Source organism: Tiliqua scincoides, chromosome 14, assembly GCF_035046505.1.
Source record: "Tiliqua scincoides isolate rTilSci1 chromosome 14, rTilSci1.hap2, whole genome shotgun sequence".
Taxonomy (NCBI): Eukaryota; Metazoa; Chordata; class Lepidosauria; order Squamata; family Scincidae; genus Tiliqua; species Tiliqua scincoides.
This window is the reverse complement of record NC_089834.1, coordinates 4,315,040-4,338,081: the sequence shown is the minus strand read 5'-3', so window position 1 is coordinate 4,338,081 and position 23,042 is coordinate 4,315,040. Positions and strand designations below refer to the sequence as shown.

The 23,042-nt window shown below is 45.3% G+C and overlaps 1 protein-coding gene across 1 annotated transcript in view; it reads left to right on the top strand.

Moving 5' to 3' along the window:
- Nucleotides 1-23,042, top strand: part of GALNT9 (polypeptide N-acetylgalactosaminyltransferase 9) — a 190,156-nt gene that overhangs the window by 60,710 nt on the left and 106,404 nt on the right. The window contains exon 3 of the mRNA XM_066609862.1: nucleotides 20,824-20,990. Within this exon, the coding sequence (XP_066465959.1) occupies nucleotides 20,824-20,990 (167 nt within the window). The remainder of the gene's footprint in view (nucleotides 1-20,823; nucleotides 20,991-23,042) is intronic.

Here is a 23,042-nt window from a genome sequence, read left to right as displayed (position 1 = left end):
GAGTCCTTTGGCTGAGAGGCAAGTTAAATGACAGGAGCATACAACCCTGTAGCGCAATTTTTCTCAAACTGTGGGTTGGGACCCACTAGGTGGGTTGCAGGTGGGTCGCTTAGCACCTAGTTCAACCACCATTGAAAACAGAGAGCTGGAAATACAGGTTACAGAGCTGCTGGGCAAGATGCGCTACTGTTGGGACCGAGGCCTGGTGCCTTGGGGACTCTGGAAAGGGGGAAGACTGTTTGGTTGGAGAAGGATCCAAGTCTGCCTTCTGCTTTTACTTCCAAACTGAAATGTTTGAATTCCAAGCTATGCAAAATAACAGCACAAGTGCACCGTGTAGTGGAACCTTCGACTGATCACAGCTTAGGTTTGAAGCCTAAATTGATGATGTCACTTCTGGCCATGGCATCACTTCCAAGTCAATGACATCACTTCCAGTGGGTACCGAGAAATTGTCTTTCTAAAAAGTTGGTCCTGGTGTGAAGAAGTTTGAGAACCACTGCCAATAATGTTTTTAATGACAAACTAGGAAACCTTGCACTCCTCCTACCACCTCCCCTTCCTAAGGTCTTCTGCTCCTCCTCATGATTCTGCCCCTTATGCTTGGAAATCTTTCCTGGAGCCCTCTGCCTGACGCTTCCTTCAGTCTGTTCTGAAGACCCAGTTTTCTGTGAGGTCTTGGGCATTGCAATCCCTGTTCCCTACCATGAATATTATTTTATTTATTTATTTTTCACATTTTTATACGGCCCTTTCTCTGAAGAGCTCAGGGCAGTCTCCTCCTTTTGTCCTCACAACCCTGTGAGGTAGCTGAGGCTGAGAGAAAGTGACCATCCATCCATCCATCCCTGGGAACGCCCACCACCCACCATCCACTCCACACACACACACACACACACAAGTCTGACCCTGACAGAAGTAAACAAAGGAAGTGGACCACAAAGACCAAGTGCTACATTCCTCTGGTTTTCTGAAAGTCACCAGGAAGCTTCATGGTTGAGGCAGGATTCGAACCTGGATCTTCCAGGTCTAAGTCCACCTCCCAAATCACTAATTGCATATGGACTCCTGTTCACCCCACCTCTGTCTCTCTCCCCTTATCTTCTTCTTCAGACCTTAGCTGGCACTTGGGGAGCAGGTCATCCTCTCAGTAGGTGCTGCTGGGATCTGTGTGTCATTCAAGACACACACCCTCCCTTGGCAATTATTGGTGCTATATCTCGCCTTCACTGATGGTCCATCTCTGGTTCCTTAGATCTTCCTCAATGTGTTTGAGCCACATTTTCTTTGGTGCTGTTTTCTTTGGTGGAGCCGATTAGTGTCCCTTCTGCAGACGTGGCCAAACCATTGCAGTCTGTGTTTTTTGATTGCTCTTCGACTGATGGTTGAGGGTCACACCTTATCCAAATTGTCTTGTTACGATGGTGATCACAAAGAGAGACATCCAGGATCTGTCTCAGGCATTGGAAGTCCTGGAGCTTGTTCATGTCTGACTTGAGCAGAGTCCATGTTTTTGATCCATATAGGAAAATCAGCAGGATTGATGTTTGGAAGAGGCAAATTTGATGGAGATATCAATATCTCTTCTCTTGTGCCAATATCTAGACCAGGGGTGTCCAAAGTTTTTGGCAGGAGGGCCACATTGTCTCTCTGACACAGTGGGCCGGGGAAAAAAAGAATTAATTTACATTTAAAATTTAAATAAATTTACATAAGTTTACATAAATGAATATATTAAAGATGAACATATTAAAGATGAACTTCTATGAATGAATGAAGGTCTTGCAATAGCTCAAGGCCTATAAAAGGCCTTGCACAAAGCAAGGCTGGCCTTTCATTTGCTGCCGCTACTGCATCACAGATGTGATGGAGCAAGCAGTGGAGGGAGCCCTCATCCCACAGCTCAGGTGAGTGGTCTAACAGTCGCTCTCATGCTGAGAGCAGCTGTGTCGGGCCAGTGCGGGCTCCAACAGATCTCCGGAGGGCCAGAGGCTCATTGGAGACTGGGGGCTCCCTGAGGGCCGCACTGAGAGGCCTCGAGGGCCACAAGTGGCCCCAGGGCCAGGGTTTGCGCACCCCTGATCTAGATTGTAAGGACAGGGACACTTTCCACACTTTGTCAAGTGCCATGCTTGTGGATGAAGCTGAACAGATAATGACATCTATAGATGTGCAGTCTGGCACTTGTTCCTTGTGGGGGAGACAGTTGCAGTGTGGCAGTAAATGAAGAAGAGCAAAAGATGATCTCCAACTGGGTTGGCACACAGTACCCCATGGCGAATACTAGCAGTCCAGCTTCATGGGCTTCCACAGCAGCCCCAATGGGGCTACTCAGATCTGCTCCACCTAAAGGGGTGGTGCAGATCCGAAAAGCCCAGAGCTGCCCTGGACACCTGTGGCAGGCGCCGTAGGTACCCACACCACACAGAGTCTGTAAAGTTATCCCCTCCTTCTTGCCAGCACTTTCAGTGCTGCAGTGGCAAGAGCAGCCACGTTAATCTCTCCCCCCCCCCCACAAAGCTATGCATGTCTTTGGTGTTCACTGCAGTAGCTGGCATTTTATAGCTCATGTCCCTTTGGTTTCCTGAGACTACCCCTGATGTCTGCCACCTCTCCGTTCCAAAGAGAGAGCTGTACATTTGCAAACTGTCATGTTGTTGTTATGCTCTGCTGTGCCACATCAAAGGATGAGTGAAGTAATAGGATGTGGCTAGTCATGAATCCCATTTCTATCCCTACTGTAATTTTTTGATAAGTACATCCCTATTAGGCTAGATTCCTCTGCCCATTTTCTCCATCAAAATAGTTCCTTTAATCATTCAAGGACCATGCTCTACCCACCCACTCCTCTGGCTCTTCTTCCTTTGCTTATGTGCCTGTGAATGCTTGTGCTGGTGCACTTATTTTTTAAAGGTAATATCAGATCGCCCCTCCTGTATCAGATCAATAGAGCCTTTTCCTCATAGTGTCTGGGCAGATGTGTTTGTGGCCCATCTAAAATTCATGCAGATGCCTTCAATTTCTGTTAAGTTTTTCTTGTTCTCCATAATTAGGGGAGGAGGAATCTCATGTTTCAATACCTCGTCTTTTCAAGTGTTTCCTACCTGAATAGCTAGAGTAGTGGTTGAAAAACCTTTTAGCACTGGGACCCACTTTTTAAAACAACACTCAATCAGGACCCACTTAGGTTCATCAGACATTTACCTATGTTTGTAAACTGCAGGAACTGAGCTTTTTGAGGGATAATTAGCAGCTACAGAATCTGATTTTTGAATAGCCTCAAGGCTTAAGGCAATTATTTATCTGATCCTGATCACCCTTTGGCGACCCACCAAAAATCAGGTTGTGACCCAACAGTGGGTCCTGACCCTATAGTTTGAGAACCACTGAGCTAGAGTGATTGTATGTTGCAAAGTTTATATTATTGTAGACACCTCCATATCTAATTTCAAAGCTTCCAGATATAGCAGTGGGCTCAGTCTTGTCTATACTGACCATCTGCCTGTCTAGAGTTCCAGGCAGGGGTCTTTCCCAGCCCGATCGACAGATGTCAGGGATTGTCCTGAGCTCCTTAATATAAAGCAGGTGCTCTTCCACTGAGCCCCAATCTGGGATGCCCTGTACCCGATCTTGCAAAACTTGGTCCACCCAGGTGTAGAAGGCTCCAGAACCATGCTGGAATTCATGGAGGTATGCCTGAGGGTGATGATTCAGTGGCCCGCCAAGCACCCCAGAATAGAGAACAAAGACCCAGAGTAGAGAACAAATGAGGAACGAAGAGTTCCTTCCAGGGTTCTTTGTTTGTCCTCTCTCAGCAACTGTTTGGGATGCAGTTGTCATCCTGCTCTCCCCTAACCCCACTTATCTCTGAATGTTTTGGGAACGATACTGGTTTGTCCAGTCATATATGAGTGTGCCTCTCACCAGTTTAGGGATTGTAGGGATAGGTATAATAGGAATAGTAACTGGGTTTAACTGACCCACTGCAGGCAACTACATGAAACAGGTGTGGGTCATGAAACCGACAAGCTGATACAGGAAGGAAAATGTGTGGAAACCCTATAAGAAGTGAAACAGGCAGCCCATCCTAATCCGTGCTGGCACGAAGAGGCTGGCTGGCCTGCCCCATATCCAGTATGGGGTTGAGGCCAAAAGCAGCCTGGGACAAGGGGAATCACTTCCCCTTACTCTGGGTAAAGCCATAGCAGCCCCAATGGGGCTACTCAGAACTGCTCCACCTAAAGGTGTGGCGCAGATCTGAACAGCCCAGAACTGCTCTGGACTGCCCAGGATTGGGGATAGGATCTGGCACAAGTGCCAGATCCATGGGCCCACCCCCCGTCCACTTCCCCCCACCCCAAAACACTTCCTACCAGCCCTCCCCATGCTCCTGACCCCCACACTGGCCTGACTCAGCTGGCCCTTCTGCCCTCCCCCTGTCCTGAAACACCTCACCTCCTCCCTGCGTCCCCATGCTCACCCTAGACCCGTGAGCTGACCGAGCTCGGCCGATGTAACTCACCCATCCCCAGGTCCCGCATCAGCGTGGGAAGGCTGGTGCACATGGCCTATCTAGGTTGGTGCAAAAGTGCTGGATGGCATCCACCCAAGGGCGCCTCTGGATTGTGCCAGGAATCCATTTTAGATTCTACACTTTATGAAGGCAATAACCAAACACTAATGGCCAGAGAATGACTTCTTAATTTTCTCAGGTAACAGACGGAATTTGAAATGCAAATGTTGTCTTAAGTGCATACTGTAATTATCAGCTAGGAAATGACTCCCTATATGAGCTTTAAGATGCCTGCATGTATGACAGCATCTGTGATTCTATCCTGTAGCTCCAATTGGCTTTGAATTTACAAGCAAGTGCAGTTAGGGTGCACTACTTAAGGGTGCGGAGCTGTAAAAATGGACGAGTGAGCTGTTTAAGAGGTCGACTGAGGCTGTTAATCTTACAAAAAGAAATAAGACAATGTCTTTCATGAGGCCTTCTATTTGGAAGAGAAATGGTGGCGGGTGGATTTGACTCAGAATTGGTTTGGTATAGTTACGAGCTTCCTCCACAAACTTGGCTGAGCAAGCTTTGGTACACTGAATGATTAGTACATTGAATGTGTGCTACATGAAAATTCTAAGTGGATGGATGTGCCCAGTGGCAAAGCTAGCTGCTGTGGCTCCTGGGACAAAGTCTGAAATTACCCCCCCCCCCCGACTCAGAATGCCCACCAGAGCCTTTAAAGAGGGACTTCTGTTTTTCTCTGATGGGCATTCTGAATTGCAGTGGAACCTCCTGGCAGCGTGGAACCTGGGGAAATGCCACTGAATTTACCCTTTGTGATGAGCTTTGTGGTGCCTTTCCTGTAGGTCTCGACTTTGCTCAAACCATTTCACTTCTCAAGAGGGAGCTACCTGCTAAGTAAATTATGCATCGCTCTTGAACATCAAGGTATCTAAAATATTTATTTCTTAACGCTGTAACATTGGCTGAGCAAGCGAAAACCAGAGGAATGTAGCACTTGGTCTTTGTGGTCCACTTCCTTTGTTTACTTCTGTCAGGGTCAGACTTGTGTGTGTGAGTGAGAGAGAGACTGGACTCAAAACTGGTATGTTCGTTCTTCACCCAAGCTTTCCAGAAACTGGTAGCAAATTGTTGCCAGATCTCTGATTTTTTTTTTTTTTTGCAAAGCCTGGTAATAAAGGACTGCCTTTGCAGTCACTGGGGGGGGGGGGGGGTCACTCTGCTTGTTCTATACCAACTGATTTCATTTCATTTTCACTCATAATTCCTGCAGCCGCACACCACTCTCCCTGTTGGCTGGAGGAAAGGAAAGAGGTGTTTCATGTTGTCAAGCAGCACATGAACTCTGTCTCGTCACTACACCAGCCCCATCTCTTATGATGTAGCATCATTCTACTGGGACTCTGGATGGGGGGGGGCAGAGTAGCCCATTGTTGCCCCCAAAGAATGCCAAGTCATATTCAAAAGATGCCTGCTGGTGGGAAGCGCCCACCCCACCCCAGAATTCTTGGAGAATGTCATGGTCCACCACCAAAATTACTAAATAGGTTGCACCTTCTCCATCACTTGTGAATGACATAGCCTCAAACTTTTCTCAAAGGTTCTCAAAGGTTCTCAAACTTTTTAGCACTGGGACCTACTTTTTAGAATGACAATCTGCTGGGACCCATCGGAAGTGATGTCATTAACCTGGAAGTGACATCATCAAACAGGAAAAATTTTTAGCATCCCCCATACAACAAAATCAAATCAGTCAAATAAATTAAAAGTTTATAAGTTTAAACATGTATTTATTTAAAATAAAGAAGAACCCTCCTAACCCTCCTAATCGGTTGCTGCTCTATTGAGGAAAAAAATTCCTCAAACATCCCAAAGGCTGCCATCCTATCCACACTTACCCGGGAGTAATCCCCATTGACTATCATTGTTAAATGTATAAACACTATAGCCTTTTCAAAGTACAGATCTGTAACGTTTTCCCAAATGCAGTTGCATACTATGGTAGCATCAAGTCTAATAGATTAAAAATAAAATCCACATTGAAATGAATGGGGACCCACTTGAAATTGGCTCATGACCCACCTAGTGGGTGACCCACCCACAGTTTGAGAAACACTGGCCCACAGCCTGTTTAGATCTGCTCTGATACATTGAGAGAACGAGTTGCACAGAGGAAATGCCCCCTTGAGTGGAGAATCAGTAGTATAATTACAAGTACAAGAGACAATCTCTGGTGTGACATTTGGACTTTGCACTAGAAGGAGTTGAGCTTCTCCTGGGAGAAAAATCCAGAGACACTCACTGGCAAAAATTCTTTCACTAGCAGCCCTGGGTGGGAAAAACAAGAATTCTGGGGGCAGATGGGGAACGGGAGGCGGAGCCAGGATCCGGCGATTACGCAGGATCCTGACCCCGTTCCCGAGTGGTGCGGAGCGGCCTCTGGCTGCTCCGATCTACACGGATTTGTGCCACCTGCCCTGAGTGGCAGGTGGCAAAGATCTGAGTGGACCCATTGGGGCCAGTGCAGCGCGACAGAGGGTAAGGGGAGAATTTTTCCCTTGCCTCAGGTTGCGCTGATTCTGGTCCCAAACTTGCACTGGATGCAGCACAGATCCGCTGGCCTGCCTGCTGCAGCGCAGGTTAGGATTGTGCCCTTAAGTACCTTAAATGCTTGACCATAATATACCCCAGTGGTTCTCAAATGTTTTAGCGCTTGGACTTACTTTTTAAAATCACGCTCTATCAGGACACACCTGGCTTAATCAGACTTTTAAAAGGGTGATCTAGAAAGAAATATTTTTTTTTATTTTTTACAAGTAATAATTTATCTATTTGCAAAAAACTCGATCCATTTCTTGTAATGAGGCAGCCTCAAGGCTTGAGGGCTTAGTTCTGTGACCCAGCCTTCACCTGCCCTTACTGCCTGTCGTTGATGGACTTAGGAAAAAAAACAGATCAGAAAAAGGATGCTGAAACATGAACTTTACAAAAACTTGCAAACTGAAGGAGCTCAACTCCTTATAGGGCAGTTAGCGGCTCTCTGATTTTGGAATAGCTTCAGGGCTTGGGGCAATGAGTTATCTGATCTTTCCATCCTGGCTCTGTGGAACCCACCAGGAATCGGGCCATGGTCCCGACCCACAGTATGAGAAATGCTGATGTACCCTGATAAAGGGAGAAATCAGATGTATCGAAAGGGAGATGATGCCTGCCTTCCTCCAAGCCTGCCCCGGAGCTTACCTTGACTCCTCTTGTTTTGGTGGCTAACGTTCCTGCTTGCTGTCCCAATTCCTTTGGAATCCTTTGGAATCCCTTTGGAATTGGGACAGCAGCAGTGGTGCTGGGGCTTGTGCCACCTCAAGGTCATCCCCTGACGTGCCACCATCCAGAGCCTAGGAGAGGGGGGTAAAAGGGGTAATTTGTACCTGGGTCCAGGTCAGAAAGGGGTTCCAGGAGCCAAAGGAGGGGGCCCAGAAATTTCCTGGGATCTTCCATTTTCTAATCTCACCCAGACTCACTGCCCAGGTGGGTTGCTGGGGGCATTACTGTGGGCACATGGTAGCCACTACTGCCAGGAGCCATACACACCAGGCCCAGGAATGCATATATTCTTTAACAGTGTCACATCTGGGAGGAAACATCTGCTACAGAAGCTTTGGCTTGTGGATCTGCTAACCATGAAGGAGTGTAGAGGAGCTCAGTGACACAGCTGAAGGACTGCAGCTACTGCAGACGCCAGTTTTGGTGTACACAGGACACTTCCCATTCTAGTGTGAGCCTAAATACAATGATACTCATCTCTTGTAATGATTTTCTATATTTGAAAATTTTTAGAGAGACTTAGGAGTGTCTAATACGGAATTTTTTTTTTCCTTATTACTGTACCTAGCTGCCAACACCGTATGTTTTCCGTACTACTGTATCTAGCAGGCAGGCAGACCTGAGCCCTGCATTGGGAAGCCTGATAGACCTGAGTTCCAAAAACTATTCTGGCTGTTGCCACTTTCCCCCTGCCTGTTTTGCCCCCATTCTGTCCACCCCTCCCCCATTGCCACCCCCCACTCTGTTTCACCCTCTCCCTCTTTGGGCCCAAAAGAAACTTTGTGTCCCCTGATAAAATTCCTCTCAGAGGCCCTGCCACCCCCTGACCTAGAAGTAATCCCACAATTACTTCCTGAACACTCCAAGTGGCTGTAGTTGCTCAGAGCAGCCAGGCCACCAGCTTTTTTTGCTTTGAAAGAAGTGAGTGGCAGTGGATGGAGCGGCCACCCCCATAGGTTTGCTCCCTAGGGTCACATGCTCTCACTCAGTGGCATCGCTAGGGGGGTGTGGGGTGTGTGATCCGCACTGGGTGACGTGCGCAGGGAGGGTGATGCGCACTGGGGGTGTGACTTGCTAAAATCGCGGTGGTTAGGAGTAACCCCATCATATTATATACTGTTGGATGTGGAATTTTGAGTGGAAGGCAATGCAAAAAACCAGAATGAAATATCTCCTTTCTATCAAAAGTTATGGCCAAAGGACTGGAGAACAAAAAATGCTTGGATCTCTATAGAAAGTGAAAGTGAGCTGTATCGCGCGTTTACTCGTGAGTAGGAAAACTTGCCCTAGTCCTTTGGAAAGGGCAGGCTGAGGGGAATCCAAAGACACCAGAATGGTCCTGATCCAATGAATGCAGCCCCCAAAAACACCTGAGAAGGAAGTCCCTCCCTCCATGCCAATGAATGTATTGAGCCCTATGGAAAGCGAAACTATGCCTCAGGGTCACGTGTACTCATGAATAAGCAAACGTGCCTTGGCCAGTGTGGAAGATCAGGTGAAGGAGAGTGCAAGGCTACCAGAGTGATCCTGATCCTATGCACCTGGAGCTAAACAAGTGCTCCAGAAGGCAGCCTCCCCTCCCCCCACTAAAAAGGATCAAAAGAGGCTTCAGCTGATAAGGTGAACCTTTTTGAGACTTGCAAAGCCAAGTGGATCCTGACAGTGATCTGGTTTAAACAGAAGTTCTTAAATTGAACTGGGCACGGGGTAGGGCTGAAAACCTTTCTGGTTTTGGAGGGGGGTGTTATTGCAGGCAGGCTACAGAGGAAATTCACTTGGTGGACCAGGGCTGGCTTCTGCTTATTTAATTATTTGTTTTACTTTAATTATTTATACTTATTTATTTTAATTTGCCTGATGATGTCACTTCCAGCATGACATCACTTCTGGTGGTTCTTGGACAGATTGTCATTCTAAAAAGTGGGTCCCAGTGCTAAAAGTTTGAGAACTGCTGCAATAAGGTGTTAGTAAATTGACACCCTGGGGTGTGTGTGTGTGTGTGTGTGTGACATCACTAGTGACCAAAATCACTAAAATCACAGTTTGGAGGAATAATATCATCATGTTATATATCAATTAATGCGTCATTTCATGCACAATGTGTTCTATCTTTGTTCTATCAAAAGGTACAGCCAAAAAACCAGTGGGGGCAGAGTGATGGTATATCACCACCCCCACCACCTGGGGTGTTGCCCCACCTGGGGTGTTGCATGGAGGGGTGATGCACTGGCATCCCGCACCAGGTGACGCAAACCCTAGTGACGCCACTGCTCTCACTGACTCCCCCAAATAGGCAAGTAGTGAAGAGAAGGTAGCATTCCTCTTGCCATCTGCAGCTCATAAGGTGCTGTGTCTCCCATTGGTATTCCATGCCTTCCTCTCCTCCTCCAAGTGCTTCTCTTACCTCATCACAATAGTTTGTTTTCCCTCTTGTGAGATGGGGTTAGATGTTCGTTACTCAGTGGGGGGAAAGAGCACAGAATGCCACCATTAACATTTCCCCAGGAGCAAGAACAAATTCTAATTAGGTTGATTGGGAAACATAAAACAAAGACAGAAGTTTTGCTCATGACTTGGCAGCCGAAGGGCTCATCTTTGGGTCTGTGGTTGAATATCTGAACCTTGACTTTGTACATTGCGTGTCAGGTTTGGCTCCTTTTGTAGGAAGAGGATACAGACAGTGGTGTAGCTAGAGGGTGTGCAAAGCACTAAGTTTTGCAGGGGAACTCACTGAGGTGTGCAAGCAGACCCTCCCCTTCAAAGCCCACTTAGTGGGAGCAAAACAGAGGCAGCTCCTTCAGTCTGAAAAATGCATCATGTTTGTGTGAGAGGTTTGGCTGATGTCTTTTGTTTTCTGGAAGATGGCAGACCTTATTGCTTGAATCAGAGTTGGAAGGGAGCCACAAGGACATCTAGTCTAGTCCATCTCCCTACCTGTTGCAGGAAATATTCCTAGACTCAGGGGTATCAAACATGTTTCACGCGGTGGGCTGAAATAGCATTCATGAACCTGCTGAGGTCTGGAACTGATGTCATTAAGTGGATCATGACCAAAAAGAAGCATTTGTTCACACTTAGGAAATTAGCTGCAAATGACATAAGAGACAGAAATGATCAACTGTGAACCTCCCATTAGGTTCAATGGAGCAAATGCCCCAGGCATGAGCCTCTAGGACCCCATGGAAGGTTCCCAACGGGGTCGAAAACTGCACTTCCGGTTTTCTGGAAGCACATTTTATAACATCGGGGAACCTCTGAGACAGGGCCTAGGAGAGGGGGGGTAAAAGGTGTAATTTGAACCTGGGCCCAGGGTCAGAAAGTGGCGCAGGAGTCAAAGGAGGGGCCCCCAAAAGTTCCTGGGATCTTACCTGGGATCTCCTATCTCACCCGAACTCGCTGCCTGCCATGATACTGGGGGCACAACCGTGGGCATGCAGTGGCAACTGCTGCTGGAAGCCATACACACCTGGCCCAGGAATGCATCCATGACCCTCCTTAACATAGTGTCAAATCTGGGAGGAGACTGGCCCACTACAGTAGCTCTTTGACTTGCAGATCCGCTTACTATGAAGGAGTTTATAGGAGATCAGGGGCACAGCTAAAAGACTGCAGTTGCTGGGAAGTTCATTTTGGTGCAAGGGACACTGCCCATTCTAGGGTGAGCCCAAATATGAAGATGCTAATTTTCTGCAATGGATTTTCTATATTTCAAAGGTTTTAGAGAGACATGGGAGTTTGATTTTCCATATTGCTTTATCTAGCTGCCAATGCCGCATCGTCAGGTAGACCTGGGCTCCACATCAAGAAGCCTGGTAGACCTGGGCTCCAAAGACTATTCTGGCTGTCAGTACCATCCCCCTGCCCTATTTCCCCCCTTGTTCTGCCTGCCCCCATTGCCCCCTCCACCTTTGAGAAGGTGCCCAAAAGCTTAAAGAATGGATATTGCTGCAAAATAAAAAATTGTTGAAGTTAGAAGGATATGATTTAAGATTTGGTTGGCATGGATATCTTTGGTATGATAAGTTGAAAGTGAATATGGAATTTAAGAATCATTATGTTAGACATGCACTGTGGAAGATATGGAATCGTTATAAGAAAAGGTTTTATAACAAAATTCCACTCTCAACCTCACCACAAGAAGCACATTTTGGTTTGGGAATAGTACAAAGAGACAAATGGTTATTGTATAAGAATATATTGAAATTTAACCATGGTCAATGTATGTTGAAGTCTAGAGATGAATTGATTGCAGAGGGTTTTGACTGCCAATGGTTTATGTATTTACAATTATTAGAAAGATTTAAAACTGATAAAAAATTATGTGGCTTTGAAGAGGGAGAGTCAATATTGGAGAAACAACTAAGATCAGATGAGCAAGTAATATCTAAAATATATAAATTGCTTTTGAAATTTGAAACAGAACATGAACAGGTCAAAAAATGCATGATCCAGTGGGCGAAAAATGTGGGCCATGAACTCTCAATGGACAGATGGGAGAAACTATGGATAAAACAGATAAAATTTACTCTGAATGTTAACATTAAGGAAAATATATATAAGATGATTTATCGATGGTATGTGACACCAAGTAAATTAGCCAAAATGTATGAAAGTATGTCCAATAGTTGTTGGAAATGTAAGAAACAAGAAGGAACCTTTTACCACATGTGGTGGACGTGTTCAAAAGTAAAAAAATATTGGTTACAAATTCATGCACAGATACAGTTGATCTTAAAAACAAATATACAGTTGAAGCCAGAAGTATTTTTATTAGGTATGACAGATGAATATGTGGAAAGAAAAAATGAAGTTTTATTTTTGTATATGATAAGCGCTGCCAGAATACTTTATGCTCAAAATTGGAAGACTATAAACATACCCTCGATAGAAGAATGGTGGACAAAACTTATGAACTTTGCAGAGATGGACAAACTCACGACTTTACTTAAGGAGAACTCAACAAAAAACTTCTTGAAAAATTGGAAACCAATTATTGATTTTTTGAAACAGAGAGAAGACAATGATTTGATGTATTATGGATTTGAAGATTGGTTTTGAAGGATTAGATAGTGGTATAGACTACCATTTGTTAATGTTTGGACTTTATGTATCTAAAATATAACTATTAGGAATTTTTTGGCTTCGCACTTGCAACACCATTAGAATATTGTTTATGTATTTGTTTATGTATTTTGTTTATTATAGTTAAATAAATAAATAAAAAAGAGAAGGGGCCCAAAAGAAACTTTGTACCCCCTGCTCTGAGAGGCTTCCCCAACACAGGCTCCATGAGCCTCAAGTGAGTGGGGAGGGGGGAGGGAGATTTTTGTGCAGGTGTGGGGACAGGCTATGGGGCGCCATTTTGGACCTTTGCCCAGGGCACGTGGCTGGGGCTGCTGGAAATGATACAGAAAATTACGCAAATCTTTATTATATTTTCAGGATGTTGTAGAGCCCAATTTTTGTTTGGGCTGCCTTTTCAGCAGTGACAACTCAGCATAGCTCAGGAGCTCTGATGGTGGTGCTGGGAGAGCCTGACGGCCAGATAAAGAGCTTTCATGGGCCACATCTGGCTCACAGACCCCTATCCTAAAGCATCTGCAGCAGACCCCCTCACTGCCTCTACAGTGAGGGGGAATCCACCACCTCCCTTGGCCATCTGTTCCACTGCCAAACCACCCTGACCGTCAAGAATTTCTTCCTGATGAATAAACTCTTCCTGATTCCAGCTACAATCTCCTCTCTTGTGGTTTGTACCCACTGGATCTACTTCTAGGAAGAAACTCTCTGCCCCTGTTCAAAATGGTGGGTTTGCCTGAGTGGCAGGTGTGATGGAAGGATGCTGGAGCAGCATGGGAGGACCATGGAGACAATGGTAGCTAGTCTCCACAAGATCAGTCATTCTAGCATTCCCTCTGGTGGAAATATCCCACGTGAACTTGCTGTCAGTGTGACAAATGCCACATGAATAAGAACTTGTGTGTTGAGACAGAATGGGAGAGCCTGACCCCATAAACAAAAACTGAACTTGCCACTTACCTTAAACTCACATGAGAGGAGTGTATCATCCAGACTAGGTTTAAGCCACTCTCTCCACTTGCTGCAGAAAAGTTCTCTTGCAATAGTTCTCACCTTTGAGCAGAGGGTTGCGCACAGGCTGAATGACCCTTTGAGTTGCTTGTTAGAGGCCTGGTCTGGATATGAAAGACCGCTGTTGGTGGGTAACCAGCCACATGACGTGACCCTAAGAGCGCAATCCACACAGTGCACTCAGTCAACACAGGTCCCCTGTGCCAGCCCAGGAGTGTCATGAACGTGCCATAAAGCACATTTGCACTTGTTTGAGAGCCGGCTAGGCTGATGTAAGGTCTTGCACCAGCCTGCTGGCCCTGAATCCAGATTGTGCTGGCTGAGGCAGGCTGGTGTGGGCGTGGGAGAGGGTAGCAGGAAGGTGGAGCAGAGGTGGGGAGGGCTGCTTTGGGTGTGGGAGGGCAGACTGAGAGGCCTGGGAGGGGTTTGGAATCAGCCATGACAGTGCAGACCAGATCCTCCTGGGCCCTGCAGCCTTTCACTGGCTGCTCAGATTTGCACCAGCAAATAGCTGGCGCAGATCCAAGTAGCCCAATGGGGTGGCTGGGCATAATATGGGGTAAGAGGGAAAAGATCCCCTTACCCTGAGTTGCCCTCCAGCTGGCACCTACTTTGTGCTGGATACAGTGCATGCCACTTGGCCTGCCTGTTCCAGTACAAGTTAGGATTGGGCTGCCCAAGTAATATGGAAGAGGTATGACCACCAGTCAGTTCACCCCTACCCAATTCAGCCAACACTCACCCAAAAAGAGCTTTCTGCCCAGCCTTAAGTAAAAAATGCTTTTTATCCCCCCACAGTTGCTATACATCTGTAACGGTAAAGCAAGAGCTAAAGCTCTGGATTAGGGCAAAAAAAAAAAAAAAAAAAAATCCCTGTCTCTAGTATTAAATTCTTTAAAGATGTATGAGGTTTCTTTAATTCTCTTTGCCTTTCTTTCTGGAGGGGAAAGCTGTCAGAAATCTCCAAGCATATTGCCTAATCTGTTTCCATACCCGGAGTATTAATGTCTCGATTTGAAATTCAGTCTCAATGCAAGCAGATATTTGTGGAGGGAATCAGGGGAAGATAGACTGAGGGGCAAATCCTCCCTTTCCTCTGATCATCCATTGAGTGACAGCACTGCTTTGGTGTTGGCTGCTACAATTCACTGGAAGGTTTGAATATCAATGGCTCTGGTGTCCAGGATTTTTGATGCTTGTTGCAAATTGTTATTCATTCTTTAAAGAGAAATTTTTCCCATGACAAGCCAGTGGCTGCTCCTGGTTTAGGCAGTTTTTGGAAGGGGGACATTGGAGCCACTGATTGGGAGGTGCAGCACTAGAGGAGATAGATCTATAATGATTCTACTATATGCTTCCTATCGTGCTAGAGCAGTGGTTACCAAACTGTTCAGCACCAGGACCCACTTTTTAAAATCACACTCTATCAGGACCCACCTAGCTTTATAAGACTTTAAAAAAAGGGGATCTAGAAATATATTTTTAATATTTAGATAATTTTATTTTGTTTACAAGCAATATTTGTCTGCAAAAAATTCGATCTATTTCTCGTACTGAGTCAGCCCTAATTAATGACCCCAAGGCTTGAGAGGCTTAGTTATGTGACCCTGCCTTCACCTGCCCCCACTTCTTGTCATCAAGGGAGTTGGAAAAAAACACACCAGAAAAGGCGCTCAAACATTTATCTCCATAAGTTTACACAAGCTTGCAAACTGTAGGAGCTCAGCTACTTGCAGGGCAATTATCAGATATCTTGCAAGCTGCAGAAGCTCAGCTGTTTATAGGGCAGATAGCAGCTCTCTGATTTTTGAATAACCTCTGGGCTTGCAGAAATCACCACAGACACCCATCTATAAGTCAGTCTCACAGATAAGTTGAGGGCAGGTCTTGAGCTTAAAATAATTCTGTGATGCTCAGATAAGTCGGGGGGGTTTTAAACTTAGGGGGGTGTCTGACTGTAGTTTTGTCTGATTTTTACTCGAGGCCAGATCCAGAAAAATAACCTACTAGTAATTATTACCTAAGAACTGTACAGTCTCTAAGGGTGCAATCCTAACCCCTTATGCCTGTGCTTTCCAGTACTGACATAAGGGCAATGCAGCTCTGAGGTAAGGGAACAAACATTCCCTTACTTTGGGGAGACCTCCATGAGTGACACCCAACTGCAGGATGCAGCACACGTCCCATTGGCACCTCTGTGCCAGTGCTGGAAAGCACTGACATAAGGGGTTAGGATTGTGCCCTAACTTATTAAAAATATTGTAAAAGATCATAAGATTCATTTTTATTCTTTAACTTTTTGAATTCTGGTCTTCACAACCTTTTTGTAAACACAATCAGAATGAGTGCACTGTAAACAACATACCAGTAGAACAGTGGTTGCCAACCTGGGATAGAATCATAGAATTATAGAGTTGGAAGGGACTTCCAACCCCCTGCCTTAGGCAGGATACATGTACCCCCAGGGGCACTCAGCAGGGGGTACTTGAAAAAGAATTGAATAATGGCAGAAAAAGGCAGGTCGTGCTCCAGAATGCCTTGCAGGGCCAGCAAGGCAGGAAGGGAGGTAGCTGTGAAAGCCCCACCAATAGCTAGTTTTTGGTCATCAATTCATATATGAATCAGTGATTGAAAACCAGCACAGTAAAAAAGCTGGAACATAATATGGAAAGTGATCAATCACCAAGAATTTCTCAGGACCCTTCAGGTGCAAAACAGTGCAAAGGCCAAGTCTTCACTTCTTCAAAGAGAAAATACTGTGATGAATACAGGAGGTCTGGGTTTTCATACAGAGGAAATGAGGGCTTATATTATTCATATTAATTACAAACATTCAGCTAATATGAGGGGTACCGTTTATGGAATGGGCTGCCAAGTGGTTGTTGTTGGCATCCTTCAGTCTCAGAAGACTATGGTGTCACGCTCTGAATGGTGGTTCTGGAACAGAGTGCCCTCTCCAGTGCGCGAAGCCTGGGTAAAGTAGGTATGGAGGATAGGCAAATCCCATGCAGCAAATCCCCCCTCTCCACGTCACTGAAATGGTCCAGTGGAAAGGCAGAGGCCAATACGGTTGGTTCCAGAGGAGTTGCCAGAACGTGACTGTGTTCAGCCATGAACTGCCTCAGGGACTCCGGCTCCGGATTTTGCCTCAAGGTTGACTCCTGAAGCCTTTTCCATAACTGGATGTAGCCACAAGGCAGTGGAGGTTTGGGATCAGAGTTTTCCTTCTCAGATGAGCTGCCTTCCCAGGCTGACGAGTCCCATCTACCCAGTGGCTGTTTAGTCGCCTCTTACGACAAGTACAGCCAAACTGAGGGCCTATTCTTATCCCTAGCCCCCAGGGGATAAGTGCCCTGGGGATAAGTGCCCCAGGGGATAAGCAGCCAAGTGGTATGCAAGTGAAAAAAGGTTGGGAACCACTGCTGAAGAACCATGAATCAGAACCTTCTTTATGGTGCCTGGTGTGTTAAGCCAGAGGCTCTAGATATGACATCCAACTTCTAACACATAACTGGGAGTGGGCAACTCAGTTCACAGCAGAGAGACAAGCAGCAAGGAATTACTGTGAGCAAGAGCAGAAGCGCATAGTTGCAACCCTGTTTACTCATAAGCAGACCTGTTGTTTCCATGGGTGTTCTTAAGTCACGGTGCACTGAATTGTAGCCTGTGACTTTGTTTCAAATGGAAATGAGGATGACATCCTGGTGTTTAAGAAAAAGACTTCTGCAAAGTATTTTTTGCAGTATTGCAAATGCAGCAGCATTTGCAAAATGGAAGGAGACTTGCTTGATTGAAAAGGAAGCCTTTAGCAGGAGAATAAAAGGTGAACTTTGGCCGAAGCTTTGCCATGGAGGAGTTGCCTTGGAGACTGACAGCCCTCTAATGGTCTCTGAGTTGCTTTTGCAGCTTTGCCTGCAGAAGTTGCTTGAAGAGCCTTGATGAAAAGCCCTGCCCTGCTCAGGTGACCTTGGAGATAAGGCGAGGTGATGATCTAAGCTTGATTTTTTGGCAAAAATTTCTTGCCCTATTGGCAAATTTCTACAGCAGTTACCCGATCTTTCCATCACCCTTCTTTTCATTGGAGGCTCTGTGGGACACACTAGAAATTGGGTGGGTTGGGACCCACACCAAGTGGGTTCCACCCCACACTGTGCTAGTGTATAGCTTGAGGGGGGTGCAATACGGCACTCCCTACCAATTGCCTGAAATGGTGCATGCCATGTGATGGCCCTGGGATTCTGCCACCTTTCTTGTCATGTATAAGCATTGCTCTGTGCATGGCAGAGCATGGGAAGTGGAGGGAGACAAGCCCAGATGAGCTTAACCATGCATCCAGAGAGCAAGCAATATGCAAGCATGTGTGAACCAGCCCCAAAGGCGGGAAGATTTGGACTTTAAGAAAACTGTGTAGCTATTGATTGGAACCATCCCCAGCTCTGATAGTCCTGTGGCATTTTTTTTAAATGTGTGTGTTTTTTGTTTTTATTTTTATCTTTTATATGTATTTTTTTTTAACAAATGGACTCACGAAGCAGGGCCTAAATTCTTGCACTCAGGACACAGATTTCCACAGCCAGTTCTCAGAGCTTTTGAGAACAAGGAGGCAAGGAAAGAAGGGATGAGATCTCACTAGGGTGCTCCCTGGGGCATCTGGTGGGCCACTGTGAGATACAGGAGGCTGGACTAAATGGGGTTTTGGCTTGATCCAGCCGAGCTTTTCTTATGTACTTATGTTCTTATGCCTGTATGTCTAGGAGGTCTTTCTGCACAGGTTGTCAGGGGTTATCCAGCAGTCCGTGACCTCCAGCTCCACCCCCATAGGTAAATTGCTAATGGCTAAAAAAGAATAATCATTATGTTGAAAACATGAGCTGGGAGGTCACCGACTCTGACAGGAGCAGGGAATGTCATTTCCTGGGGTATCATTAGCTGTATTTTAGAGAACAGACCTCGTAATTACTATGATAATTGGGCACAGGATTTGCCTGTGAGAGGATGTTGGTTATTTTTAACATTAATTTCTATGTGAAAGAGAGAGAGAGAGAGAGAGAGAGAGTTGGGATTTTATTTTCATTCTGAGCTGCAGCATGGCAGGCAGGCAGGACTGGTGTTTGGGATGGCCTGAGTTTGTAGTGGTGCCTGTCTCAGCAGTGATGTGCAGTGAATAGCAAGGCATTGTGGGGGCTACCTGGAAGCTGCAGCCACTGTGCAGCCACACTTCCTGCCACAGGTCTAGTCTCTCCCTGTATAGTAACAAGCACATGCCTGTTACTATACCTGGAGTGACTAGAGCTGTGGCATCAAGAGCTCAGTCTCCCCTATGGTGGCAGAATCCCTCAAAGTGGATGGAGCGCGCGCATGATCACAGGGCAGGCTGAAGCTGTTTTCCTTGGAGCATGACAGGTGAGGCTATGCCATCTCTGAGTGCATGTCCTTGCGTCTCTGGTGTCCCTGTCAGAAGCCCCAGGGAGATGGATGTGATGCTTTTTGCTAAGGAGCTTTGAGGGTACTGTAGGGCAGCAGTCTCCAAACTGCGGCCTGCTGCATGCAGAAGAAGCTGTCTGGGTGCAGCACTTTCCGTTCCATCCTGCAGCCACCTTCCTTCTTGCCTGATCACCCCAGAGACTTTTACTAGGCAAGTTGTGGCCCCTGGGAAATTGGGGCGCAGAGGCACGCGAGGCAACAGGCTTTGGAAGTGGCTGCTGCCTAGTGCAAGGCTTTGGGATGATCAGTGACTGCAGTGCGGAATGGAAAGTGCCACACCAGGATGGCTTTTTCTACATGTCAGATCTGGCCTGTAGGCCACGATTTGGAGGCCCCTGCTGTAATGGATGCTGGCCTGGCAGGGCCTGATATTTTGCTCTTCAGGTGACAAAACTGCACATGGGAATTGGCCTTAGGTAAGTGAGTGAGGGGGATAAAAAGGTGACATACCTGCATGGGTATGCAAATGTTTCTGGAGGAAAAATCCATTATGGGGTACAAGCCATGATGTGTATGCGCAACCTCCTGATTTTAGAAATGTGCTATGTCAGAATGCCAGATGCAAGGGAGGGCACCAGGATGAGGTTTCTTGTTATCTGGTGTGCTCCCTGGGGCATTTGGTGGGCCGCTGTGAGATACAGGAAGCTGGACTAGATGGGCCTATGGCCTGATCCAGTGGGGCTGTTCTTATGTTCTTATGTTCTTATGGGTGAACTTCTCCTGGGTCTACCTGGAAATCCTCTTTAGATGCATCTATACGCCATACTTGTGTCTGTCAGTGGTGAATAGCTGTGTAATTGTGTAGAACCTCCATGTAAAAGGGCAGAGTATCTTCAAATAACCGTGGCAAGAGTGGCAGATAGACCTGGGGTGGGCTGCTACCTTCATGTGCTGCTTGTACAGTACTTCCATATGTATCTGGTGGACCGCTGTGGTTGGACTAGATCCACCTTGGAGGCTCCTAGCCTTCAAAGGGAAAGGGATGAGAATTTACTTGGTTGTTTGATTGATCTGATTTTGTAGTGTGAGGTGTTAAAAAATGTCCTGCGTGATGATGATCGTTCCAACCATGATATAACATGCAAGATAATGACATCACTTCCGGTGGGTCTTGACAGATTGTCATTCTAAAAAGTGGGTCCTGGTGCTCAAACCGCTGTTCTAGCACACAGAACTAGGAGTGGCACCAACCAAATGAAACTGAGACCAAGCGCCATTTAGGATGAATATCTACTAAGAATATAATCCAAATGAGTTAAACAAGTGAAACTTCTCAGAGGGGTTCTACATATATCCTGACCTTCAAAATTGGTTGCATCTGTGTCTGTGGGGAAAAGGAAGGGAAACCCAGACGTCTTTTCCTTGAAGTGCACAGCAGCTCTGAGTTCTTGCTTTGTTCTCTCCAGGTGCAAACAGATGTCCTATCACGATGACCTGCCCCAGATCTCGGTGGTCTTTATTTTTGTTAACGAAGCTTTGTCTGTCATCTTGCGCTCCGTACACAGTGTTGTGAATCACACCCCATCCCACTTGCTCAAGGAGATTATTCTGGTGGATGATAACAGCGACAATGGTGAGCACTCGTAGCACCTTGCTCGTTTATATGTTTCTGTTCCTTAGTACATGTGTGTTGGGGCTCATAATGAGGGAAAGCTGTGAATTGAAAATGTTTTCAGGTGTATCTGATGGCTGGTTCTGTCTTGGCTTTATTCCCTGTGGGTAGATGACGGGCAAGTCGTCTTTATGATGAAAACTCTGCCCTGCCTTTCTCTCTAGACTGAAGGCAAGTCTCACTAGACTGAAGGCAAAAACAACCAATCACTACAAAACACCTACAGCACTTTAAAAAAAACCCCAAGTGCATATGTAAGAAAACTCAGAAAACACCTGTGGGCCATGTCTTTGGCCTCTGAGAAAACACTGGCTGACAGGAAGATTCTAGGGCAGGAAATTCCATATCCTGGGAGCCACTGTCGAGAAGGCCCTTTTCCGTGCTGTCACCTATCTTGCTTCACAAAGCTGCGGAATGTATAAAAGAGCTTCCAAGATATTCCTTAAATGGTGAGAAGGTGGTTCTTCAGGTAGCTGTGTAGAGCTTTAAGCCTAACGGCCAGCACCCAGAAATGCCCCGGTAGCCAATGCAACTGCAATCCTATTGTGCCAGAGTAGATCATGTAAAGCATTTTAAGGTCACTTGGCTTTCATGTTGCCTTCAAGCAGGCACCAAAATGTTGAATGTGAAATTGCGAGGACCTTATTAAATTGCAAGGGTGCCTTAATGGGTTAAAGTTTATGGCTTCCCCAGAGAAATTCTGAGAAGGGTCATATGGCCAAAATGTGGAGCTTGTTGCTTTCATTCCAGGATCTTCCTTTTTTTTTCTTTTAAAAAAAATTATTTTCCAAAATAAAAACAAATATAAACAAACACATAACAAATACAAACTCAGTACACAACTGTCGTGAATATGTACAGTTTTAGGCCTAGTAGCATGTAGAGCCTGAACCAAACTAAACCAGTAATACAGAAGTAGCTTGCAGTTCAACAACACAAAAACACACCATTGGAGGGTGCAGGCAATCATATATCAATATAGCTAATCAATCAATACATATCTTCTAATCTTGTTCCTCTTCTAGTTTAGCCTCTTAATATCATTTATCTAACATATCATATCCTGTTATATCATATCATGTATACAATATATTCATCTAAATGCCCTGTCTTATACATCTACAACTTCATTTTCAACTAAGCATAGAATGGTCTCCATTGCTCTATCTGTGTCGGTCTGCACTGTTGATCCAAAATCTCTGAAAGTCTATCCATTTCCGCCACATTCATTATTAATTCATCTTTCATTGGAATTTTAATATCTTTCCAGTATCTAGCATATAAAATCCTTGCAGCAGTTAATATCATAATAACTAAATACACATCATTTTCTTTATCTATAATATCTAAGGTAATATTAAGCAAAAATAACTCTGGTTTCAGCGCTATCGTAAATCCAACAATCTCTTGTATTAGATTCCTTACCATTTTCCAATATGCTTGCATTTTTTTACATGTCTACCACATATGATAAAACATCCCTTCTTCACATTTACACTTCCAACAATTTTTTAATATGTTCTGATTCATTTTTACCAGTTTTACTGGTGTCATCTATAAAACATTTTATATACATTTTCTTTAAAATTTGTTGCTCTAGTTAATTTTATATTATATTTCCAAATCTGTTCCCATTGTTCTAATGTAATATTATGGCCTATATTTTGCACCCATTTTATCATACATTCTTTTATTGTTTCTTCATGCATCTCAAAATCCAAAAGGAACATATACATTCTTTTGATATATATTTTTCTTTTGTTTCTAAGATTATTCTATCAAATGGCGTCTGTTCTGAATAGAATCCTTCTTGCTTATCTTTCTCAAATTTTGAATCAAGTTGCAAGCGAGTCCACCAATCCATCTCCACACCCTGTCTTAACAGTTCTTCTTTTGTCTTTAATTGCCCATCTTTCTTCAATAAACTTTCATATGTAAGCATTTTTGTTGTCTCTAATAAATTCGGCCGGGTACATGGTTCTAGCGGCGCCACCCATCGGGGAATTTTTAGTA